Raw genomic sequence first — 9,855 nt, 5'->3', positions numbered from 1 at the left:
CTCCTTGTTTACGGAAGTGACGCAGAGGTGTGCGCCGCTTAATGCGGTCCCCCTCCTCGGGCGGACGTTAAATATTACCCACAATCCCTCCGTCTTCCTTTCTGTCTGATCCAACATGGTGAGTGAACAGCCCTCCGAGCTCGGAAACGTTTCACAGTTTCATCTATGTCCATCACGCTACAATTTGCCACTTTAGCCCCGTGTATTATGATATTGTCTTGTGAGAAGCCATCTAAAGCGTACCTGTGTGTTATGGCGAGGGTATTTTCTAGTGTTTAGACGGGATAGTTGATTACCGCCGGGGTAGCCGCTACGGTAGCACTTAGAGCGGTGGTGGTCAACCACCGCCAGCACGGCTTCAACAAACTGGTCTTAATGCACCAACAGAGTTATCCACACACTGTTGTGTTATCCACACACTGCTGTGTCGATAGTCTAAACTACCTCGGTTGACTCGTGAACGTGTTAAATGTGAAGGCAGTCAGTGTTGGTCCATACATTGGCTCAGTGTAGCAGGCCGGAACAAGACTTTGCGACTCCCACTAAATGCGTGCATAATTAAAAGCTGTCTCTCTTGCTGAGATACATTGATATACGTGGATATTTTACTATTAAACGTTGGTACATTTATATCCTCTGTGACCACTACAAACGTGTATGTTTGAACGCGCATGTGACTACTGGCTTTTGCAATGATGTATGAATTTCTTCGACTGAATCCCCTCTGTGGAACAAATGAGCTTTTTAACCCTGAGCAAAAGTCACCGTTTAGAAGTTGCACTTTCAGTTAACATTTTGAACATTTTCTGACCATTGTGAACATCTCCTCTTGTCCGTTAGCCGAAGGGGAAGAAGGCTAAGGGAAAGAAGGTGGCCCCGGCCCCTTCAGTGGCCAAGAAACATGAGGCCAAGAAGGTGATCAACCCGCTGTTCGAGAAGAGGCCCAAGAACTTCGGCATTGGTAAGAAACCTGTTTGGAGTCTTCACTTGAACCCCAAGTAATGTGCAGATGATGTGAACGAATATTTGCTATCTAAACCAATCATGTTGACGCTTTACTACCAAGATCTCTGATGCACTTTCACTGAAACCGTGGTTTCAACTTTTGTTTTTTAACTAAGTACTGATGAAGTTTGAAGTACTGATGACTGGTGGTTCAACCCTCCTCAGGTCAGGACATCCAGCCCAAGCGTGACCTGACGCGCTTCGTCAAGTGGCCCCGCTACGTACGTCTGCAGCGCCAGCGCTCCATCCTGTACAAGCGTCTGAAGGTTCCCCCCGCGATCAACCAGTTCACCCAGGCCCTGGACCGCCAGACCGGTGAGACACCAGCGTCTTTAGTTAGAACCTAGGGGTACTGTCGACCGCCAGACCGGTGAGACAGCAGCGTCTTTAGTTAGAACCTAAGGGTACTGTAAGAAAGAGGGCAAGATTCTAATTAACAACCCACGTTTTCACTAAATTATGAGTATTTTCGTTTTGCAAATTGCGTTCCATGACTGTCTCTTAAATCTCACGTAGAGCACCTTCTTAAGTGGCTAATTGGAGGTATTGTTCAGACCAAAACAACGTATTTGCTAGTCGGGCTTTTGCAGATGATGTGAAGAATATTTGCTATCTGATGAGCGATGCTGACTCCCACCAAGATCACTGATGCACTGATGCCCAAATGAATTAATCCTCCACATCCCAAGATGTGAATGAATTTGTAAAGCAAATGTGTAACTTAACCTCTTTCTATCCACGCAGCCACTCAGCTTTTCAAGCTAGCCCATAAGTACAGACCAGAGACCAAGCAGGAGAAGAAGGTGAGGCTGCTGGCCCGTGCTGAGCAGAAGGCCGCTGGCAAGGGAGACACCCCCACCAAGAGACCCCCAGTGCTGCGTGCTGGTGAGACTCGTCTACGTCATGTGGTTCAACCGTCTGGAGTCACTGCACTGATGTTTTGAATTTCTTCACCTGAAAAACTAATGAAGCTATCATGAACTTTTTAACCCTGAGCGTTGGCCATGGTGGGTCGTGTAGATGTTTTTTAATCAGCCACTTGGTTAACAGTGTTTTCCTCTCAGGTATCAACTCTGTAACCAGTCTCGTAGAGAGCAAGAAGGCCCAGCTGGTGGTCATTGCTCACGATGTGGACCCTATTGAGGTAAGCCTGGATACAGCCATTGTTTTATAAAGTTTAGAATCTGTAAGGTGGTTATTTGCAGTGATGTTTTGTTGTTCTGAATCTTTCATGTAGATCCTAAAACACGAGCTTTTTAACCCTGAGCAAAAGCCCCAAGCATAGACGTATGCTATTAACTTTAATTTAGAAATGTCCTTTTTGAAAATGGGCGCTAATGTTTTTGAACCTTTCCCCTTCCTAGCTCGTCGTCTTCCTCCCCGCTTTGTGCCGCAAAATGGGAGTCCCTTACTGCATCATCAAAGGCAAGGCCAGGTTGGGAAGACTAGTGCACAGGAAGACATGCACTTCAGTGGCCATCACGCAAGTTAACCCGTAAGTATACACACAAAAAACTATACCTTAGCTCTATAACACACCATTTCGTTCTTGCTAATATGCCTTGACATATAATTACCCTTTGTGCACGGTTGACTATAATCTAATGGTTTGGAAGTTTGTGATGCAGAATCAGAAATCAAGCATTAAGGAAATATCAGTATCAAAATTTGGGTCAGCATCAACTCGACACCAAGATCACTGGTGCTAAATGTTCCTGGCCTGTTTCAAATAATAGAACTTGCTGTTTCAACATTTCCATAGACCGTTGCATTTCCCACTTGTATAGTCCATTAGGTTAGTCACTGGGACGAAATGGAAGTGTAAAGAGTTTAAGAACCTTCAATTGACTAGCAGCCAGTATGTCAACCTGCACCGGGTTTAGGGAGTGTCCTAATGGGTTCTGTGCTCTTCTTCTAGTGAGGACAAGGGGGCCCTTGGCAAGCTTGTTGAGGCCATCAAGACCAACTACAATGACAGATATGAAGAGGTGAGGAACCACTCTTGTATTTATATCCCTTCAGTGGCCACAATGAAATAATGGATTTGAATAAGCATGTGACTACTGGCTTTTGCAATGATGTATGAATTTCTTCGACTGAATCCCCTATGTGGAATAATTGAGCTTTTTAACCCTGAGCAAAAGTCAGTTTAAAAGTTACATTTAAGTTTAATTTTGAACATGTTCTGATCATTGTATAGATCATATCTCTTAGCCTAAGGGGAGTAAGTTGTACCTAACCATAATGTTCACTTCCAGATCCGTCGTCACTGGGGGGGAGGACTCATGGGGGCCAAATCCACAGCGCGCATCAACAAGCTGGAGAAGTCGAAGGCCAAGGAGCTCGCCACCAAGCTCGGTTAAATTGTTTTGGTTTCAAATAAATGTCATAATTGATGAGGTGCTGGTTCTGGTGTCGTTATTTAAGAATTGAATGCAAAGTGTTTTTCTTAGTAATTTTAACGCACAGGTTTTGTATTTACTTTATTTAAAACGGCTTTTACCTCCAATGGACTTATTTCAAGAAGGGTGACAAACAGGTGAAGCTTGTAACTCATGGGTTCTTTCTATCAGTTTCATCCAGTCCAGTGGGCCGAGGGTAGTGGTCAGGACATCTGACCACACCTCCCTTTAGTGTACAGGGCAGCCACTAGACCAGGGGTTGGGCTGAGGAATTCTGTCTTGTTTTAACCATTGGATTATAAAAATGTATTGGTGTAACTCAAAAGCATTTGTTAACCATGTCACCATGGGCACAACAGAATTAGTTAACTTTACAAATAACTTGACTTGTACCAACGGAAATTAACTCTGAACAGGTATTTAAGTGCAGGCCATTGCAACCCGCAAAGTCTGCGCTTGAAGAGCTCTGAAGTCTAATTCCTGATGTGCGCAGCTCATGGGTGTTCAGAGTGGATCTGGATGGACTTGTTATTTCAATGAGTTGACTGGTACTTGCCGAACAACCAGACACGATCACGTGTGAACCAGCAGTTTTCACGATTGAAGCACCTTTCCGATATTAACTGCTTACCAGTTTACAATAAAAGTTGCATAAATTGAAATGAGTGAGAATTGAGTGGCCTGTGAGTTCCAACAACACGCAAGTTACTTGTCTTAAATGGCAGACTCCCATGTTGCACCTCCTATGGACAGCTTTGAATCTGCATGTCTTTGGTTCGTTGATGGAATGCATTAGTTTATTCCTATTGCTGTGGGGATTAAGTTAAAATAAGTAGGATGTAGGCTCATGCAAAAAGATTTGTTACAATGATTTATTAAATAAGAACATGGAATAAAGACAAATGGTAAAAGAACAACTTCAGTATTTCTGTTGGATCAAAACTTTATCTTTTTTATAAACTTTGCATACCACATGTAGGATGTTGCGGCACACAGACCATACCTAGGACACCAAGCAGAAAGCAATCGTTAGTAATCCATTGCTCAACTCGACTGGTTTTAGTTTTTTGCATTCGTTACTGACCATGTTGTAATGTACTGCATGTGCTCGTTCCTTAGTGTGACCCTGGTCTGTCCTCCAATTGGTCCTCCAGGAGTGGTACTTTCTGCATGACAAAATATCAAGTATGAACTTACTATTGGCAAAAGCGCACAGAATATTACACCAAACAATTCAACTCATACCTGAGTTTTGTACAACAGCCATGTGTAGAATATGTAAAATATCATTTGTTATTCTTTGATGACCTACCAAAGTCTGCATCAATGAAGATTGGCTGGGCTCCGACCACGCCAGCCATGGCCTCCAGGTCGCGGTAGTGCCAGCTGTTTCTCTCCACGTTGTTAGGCGGCACAAAAGGTTTGCGTACCTCAGTCAGCCTCACCACTCCTACTATTTCAACCTCACTCTCTGCCTACGGGAGGGTGGGATTATTAGTGTTGGCAATTACTGATACTGACAGCTTTTAATTGAGCTCTCTGATGATTAATAACCTCTTCCTTCAATAAACATCTATGAACTACATAGCTATACTTCTGATGTGTCTGAACATTTGCTCATTATCAGTACTGTTATTTTTGGGCATGTCTGCCCTTTCCATATAGCTGATTAAGTACAGATCTAGCTCTTAACATGAATTAGGAATTCAAATAATTGTAGCCTCCTAGTGCACCAGTATAGACAAAATATCAATGCAATATCCACATGCAAGAGGACACTTCATGGAAAAGTTTCCATATTATCCACATCCATAAAGTTTCTATGCGTTTCCAAGGCTGCTCACATGCTTGTGGAACTACATCACACCGCTATCTATGTGAAGGGTTGATGAATCATTTTTTCTGAATGCTTAGGAAGGATTACGGCCATCTGTGGAAATAAGACATTAATTAATTAAAATAACAAAAGAGTAATTTACCTGTCCTTTCATCCTGGTCTCCGGCCGGATCTTGTTCTTGGGAACATACCCTCGGTTCACCAGGATTGTGATGCTGAAGTACATCAAGAGTGACCATCAACGCCATCATTAGCTTTACTGACTAATTGACACATGGTAAATTGTAGTGTAGCATGCAACATGTAGTTGATCTTGTACCGGTACTTAAATATCATAAATATCACTTTCATTAAAACAATGATAGTCGAGTGTTGTCAGGTACCCCAGGTCAGTGCAGTGAAACGGTGTGATCACATTGGCTCCCGTCTCTCCGCTGGAGGACAGCCGGCCCGCCTCACGCGCCTCTTTCTCCGGGTCGACGGGTGACCGCGGCAGGATGTACAGCTCCTTGGTGTGGTCGTACCGTCCACGCACCGCCACTCTCCTGTACTCCAGCCCGTTCAGTTCAAGGGGACTGCGAACAAGGAGATGAATGTCAAACACACTTTTAACCCATGTAGGGATGGACGCGTTTAGAGAGTATGAACGTACTCAATAGGAAGAGGAATGGGTTCAGAGGTGGTGAGGCGCCTCAGGTCTTCAATCAGTTTCAGCTTCCACTGCCGTCGTTTGACCTGAATATATATATATATATAAAATGTTCCATTAGAGAAAGGAGTTTTCACTTGGTCCACACCATGACAAACCATTACAGAGGTCATACCAACACCATGACAACCCACTAGAGGTCCTACCTGCCAGGTTCCGAGGCCGAAGGTGGCGGTCGGGATGAGGAGGAGCATCCATTTGAGCAGAGTGTCCTCCCCTTTCACCGAGGCGCTGCCAGCCGTACATAAACGGCGCCTTAAGCTAGTGAACGTACCTACAAATACTAAACAAAATATCCAAGGTTAGACAGTCATAATAAGAGTCAATTGAAGATCTCATAGCCAATTTGATATGAAATAGCGATCATCGCACTAATATCACCCCTGAACGGACAGCTGGCCCTGGGTCACTCCAAAACCATGATTACATACAAAGAGGATGAGCCAAGCTGTTCGTAGAGGTGTAACACTGAGCCTTGTGTTGGCTGGAGGCTCACCGTGAGGAGCCTTCTGTTCGGGCTGCTTGGCCACATACTCCACCTTTTTCAGATGAATGCTGCGGGTCTGGAAACACAAACACATGACTCTCCTGACAGAGAGAACTACATGGTCTCTATAAACGTATTGTACGTTTCGATCCACCTTTACACAACCATTAAGGTTGGATCACCTCCAGTGATGTTCTCCTGCTCACCTTCTGGGTTAATGTCCCGAGCGCCGTGGCGGACCGGGCCACCCTGGACCTCAACGTGTTCATAGTGAAGGGATGGTGTCAAAGTGTCAGAGCCGAGGCTGGGTTCGATTATATACCTCCATTGACCCACTACATAACAGTGGCGTATCAGAAATGGGGGACCACTTTGAATGTTACTACTTCCGGTTCGGGTTTCCCGGTCGGCAGGCTCCAGCCCACGTGTGACATGCGCCTGGTGAGATGTGCGCTAAAGTGAGGCCAAACAACCACCGTGAAGATGAGTAACTTGGCATCTAAAGACTCTTACATCCAGAAGTTGGCCAGTAAAATCTGTGCTCGGCAAGATCATGAACCAAGGAATTCAAAATTTGGTAAATATGTCTCCATTTATTTTGAAACCCATACATACGTCTGTATCACGAGTCAAAACGTTCTAAACGTTATAACTGCTTCAATCTGTACACTATATCTTCATAGTAGTCCCCTTAACATTTATATAGGACGGTCTATGTTATGGTAGGCATTTGACCATTGATACAGTCTCTGATGACGTTAGTGCCACAAGTTATCTGGGTTTGTTTTGCCTTGTTGGGTGCTGAGCTGAGAAGATTGTATCATTTCATCGACAGTCCATAAAAATTCAGATTTAACACACTCCTTGCCATTATTTAAAAAATCCTTACAGTGTTCGACCCAGAAAGGGAAAAAATACAGATGTTTTGATCGTCAACTGAACATGCGGGCAGAAGCCAATGGCAGATTAAATGAATGTCTTTATTTATTTAAATCATTCAATAGCCAATTAGGTCAGATCAAATAAGGAAAAGACAGCTCGGATGTTGGATCTCGACCCTGGGTAATAGTCTTGAAGTGATGTATGATGTACGTATACAACGTCTCAAGCGTCCTGACCCTTTTCTGTCTGTAGTTCATTTCAAGGGTGAAGGAGACGGTACTTCCAAGAACAGCAAGCGGAAACAGAAACGCCTAAAGCAAAAAGCAATCGGTGACAAGAAAGATGCTCCACAATCTAAACGGAAGTCTGCGTCCTCTCCTGATGCAAAGTCTACAACCTCCCCTGCAGCTACGGCTGCGACACAAACGAACGGATCCAAAATAGCTTCCAATGGGAAGATGGCGACGATACAGTCGCAAAAAGGTAAAGACAACACAAATTATATTTGCACTTGTGCTGTTCAATTGTGTCCCTTTTCAAACTCTGGCTGCACTTTGCCTCCTACAGGTGGGGCTGTCGCCTCAGGCTTCTCTACAGTAGATCTTCTTCGCAAGAGACTACATGAAAAGATTGAAGAGTCTAAAGGACAGGTATGGAGAGTTTCTGCTTGTGACTTGTTAACAACTTCAGTGAGTCAACATAACATTGATTGAACTAGTCTTAATCATTTTAATTGGATAGGATACATTATATACATCTAAAATAGGTATCAAAGAGTTCACCCAGACTCTGCATAGCTACCCCCTCCCACCCCTCCTGCTTATTGTATGTCCTGGCACTTAAAGGAGAACTCTGCGATTTTTAACCCCATTACTATTTTCCTGAGGGTCACCCCATGTTGAGGGAAGCTAAAAACCAGATGAAAATTGATTAGACCAAGCCAGAGATCTGCACTGGCTGCCAGTGCTACGGAATAGCTATAACACTAACCTATGGGGGCAAGTAGCGGCACAAAAGAGTTTCCCAACCACCCAGTCCTCGGGCGCTGACGCTGAACTTCAAACTGTTTCCAGGGAACTCAGGACCCACTTTCAGACGCCGTCCAGGCCAAGCGGGCCAAGAGGAAGCTGGAAAGGGAGCGCAAGAAACGCAAGAGAAAGGAGTTCCTGGTGAAGAGGCTGGCAGAGAAGGCGGGCGAGGAGCTGGCGAAGCAGATCAAAGAGGAGGAGAACCCCCCCGCTGCCGCCCCCGCCCCCGCCCCCGCCCCCAACAAGCGGGACGAGACGGCCGTCCTCTTCAACACGGTGGAGACGGTGGACGAGGTCTACATGGACAAGATGACCAAGAAGCAGAACAAGAAGAAGCGGGTGAAGGGCGAGCTGACGCCGCTGACCGGTCGCAACTACAAGCAGCTGCTGGAGCGCGTGGAGGCGCGCAAGGCCAAGCTGGAGGACCTGCGGGCCACGGACCAGGGCAAGGCCCGCGCCATGGAGGAGAAGATGAAGTGGACCAACGTGCTGTACAAGGCCGAGGGCCTCCGGATCAAGGACGACGAGGCCATGTTGCGCACCTCGCTGAAGAAGAAGGAGAAGACCCAGGAGCAGAAGCAGCGGCGCTGGGACACGCGCAAGACCAACGTGGACGACAAGATGCAGCGGCGGCAGGACAAGCGGCGCCGGAACCTCCAGAAACAGAAGAGCGCCAACGTGGAGAAGAAGAAGGAGCGGGCGAGGAAGAAGGGCCGAGTGCTGCCCGGGGACCTGAAGAAGGTGTCTCTGTAGTGGACTGACGGTAGCTGTGAACTGTCTGTATGTGTATGGAAAGCACCAGATAGATTATTTAGACATTAAATGAATTAAATGTGTGCCTGTCTGCACATCTTTGTTCCCCTTGTTCAAGAATGGTTGAGTTGATCTTTTATTTTATTTTTTTTACTTTCATCTCCATGCCTCTTCTATCAACCTATCCGAAAGTCCCTTCTGTTGTATTAAGTAGAAAATAAATGTTATTTTAACATCGTCTAAAATATGTCTGACTTATGAGTTTCATCGTGAACACAATGAAGAATTTCACTTAATGTGTAAATCGGCAGACCCATTCTCAAACAAATCTAGCTTTTTTCCCCCCCAAACTGGGGGACACTGAGTAGAGGATTGCTGAGTAGTTTTATGGAAAACATTAACTTTTGACACCACACTGAAATGTCTTGTGCTGCCGCTCTTTAGACCGAACCGCATATCATTTCTAAACAAGTTTTAAAGTAACACATTAACTACTATGAATCCATGCATAATATACCCTTGCAAGCATTATTTCATTATTTTATCACTCAGTGTATTGTTTTTTCTTGAATGCAGAAATTATATATATACACATATGTGTGAATGATAGTCATTGTAAATAACTCTTGCAATGGATTAAACACATTTAATGTGCCCTTGACCCGATATGTTCTGTACTTCACCCGAAACAAGTTTCACCGTCTTTTCTTGAGACTATGTTGGCCCCGCCCATTCAGGAAGTGCGTGTGAAA

At 44.9% G+C, this 9,855-nt stretch overlaps 3 protein-coding genes and 6 non-coding genes across 10 annotated transcripts; 8 read left to right on the top strand and 1 right to left on the bottom strand.

The window, feature by feature from the left end:
• The first annotated feature begins 59 nt into the window (after positions 1-59).
• On the top strand, positions 60-3,402 carry rpl7a (ribosomal protein L7a). The gene is made up of 8 exons (XM_084482770.1): positions 60-118; positions 841-961; positions 1,171-1,320; positions 1,750-1,890; positions 2,070-2,149; positions 2,370-2,500; positions 2,924-2,993; positions 3,264-3,402. Exons 1-8 carry the CDS (start codon positions 116-118, stop codon positions 3,366-3,368), a joined length of 801 nt encoding a protein of 266 aa, XP_084338896.1. The 5' UTR covers positions 60-115; the 3' UTR covers positions 3,369-3,402.
• Positions 688-759, top strand: LOC311363514 (small nucleolar RNA SNORD36). Its single transcript, XR_014639002.1, has one exon. It is a non-coding gene; the product is annotated as a small nucleolar RNA SNORD36 (small nucleolar RNA).
• LOC311363509 (small nucleolar RNA SNORD24) lies at positions 1,005-1,078 on the top strand. Its single transcript, XR_014638997.1, has one exon. It is a non-coding gene; the product is annotated as a small nucleolar RNA SNORD24 (small nucleolar RNA).
• Positions 1,591-1,658, top strand: LOC311363510 (small nucleolar RNA SNORD24). The gene has a single exon (XR_014638998.1). It is a non-coding gene; the product is annotated as a small nucleolar RNA SNORD24 (small nucleolar RNA).
• LOC311363517 (small nucleolar RNA SNORD36) lies at positions 1,933-2,005 on the top strand. The gene has a single exon (XR_014639005.1). It is a non-coding gene; the product is annotated as a small nucleolar RNA SNORD36 (small nucleolar RNA).
• On the top strand, positions 2,205-2,276 carry LOC311363515 (small nucleolar RNA SNORD36). The gene has a single exon (XR_014639003.1). It is a non-coding gene; the product is annotated as a small nucleolar RNA SNORD36 (small nucleolar RNA).
• Positions 3,076-3,147, top strand: LOC311363513 (small nucleolar RNA SNORD36). Its single transcript, XR_014639001.1, has one exon. It is a non-coding gene; the product is annotated as a small nucleolar RNA SNORD36 (small nucleolar RNA).
• Positions 3,403-3,538: 136 nt separating the features above from the next.
• Positions 3,539-6,795, bottom strand: surf1 (SURF1 cytochrome c oxidase assembly factor). Of its 2 annotated transcripts, none has more exons than XM_084482768.1 (9): positions 6,647-6,795; positions 6,450-6,516; positions 6,100-6,236; positions 5,897-5,979; positions 5,628-5,819; positions 5,387-5,459; positions 4,720-4,882; positions 4,492-4,573; positions 3,539-4,410 (listed from the first exon to the last, which is right to left on the bottom strand). In XM_084482768.1, the coding sequence occupies exons 1-9, from the start codon at positions 6,707-6,709 to the stop codon at positions 4,344-4,346; spliced, it is 927 nt and encodes a 308-aa protein (XP_084338894.1). In that variant the 5' UTR covers positions 6,710-6,795; the 3' UTR covers positions 3,539-4,343. The 2 variants fall into 2 exon arrangements, with proteins under 2 accessions (XP_084338894.1, XP_084338895.1); XM_084482769.1 differs by having other exon boundaries at positions 6,100-6,227.
• Positions 6,796-6,856: 61 nt separating this feature from the next.
• surf6 (surfeit 6) lies at positions 6,857-9,663 on the top strand. Its single transcript, XM_084483345.1, has 4 exons — positions 6,857-7,017; positions 7,575-7,805; positions 7,890-7,972; positions 8,396-9,663. Exons 1-4 carry the CDS (start codon positions 6,924-6,926, stop codon positions 9,101-9,103), a joined length of 1,116 nt encoding a protein of 371 aa, XP_084339471.1. The 5' UTR covers positions 6,857-6,923; the 3' UTR covers positions 9,104-9,663.
• Positions 9,664-9,855: the final 192 nt, after the last annotated feature.

This window comes from Micromesistius poutassou (genome assembly GCF_964030765.1).
Source record: "Micromesistius poutassou genome assembly, chromosome: 18".
Taxonomy (NCBI): Eukaryota; Metazoa; Chordata; class Actinopteri; order Gadiformes; family Gadidae; genus Micromesistius; species Micromesistius poutassou.
Note: the sequence above shows the minus strand (reverse complement) of the source record. Positions and strands in the feature narration are given on the sequence as shown.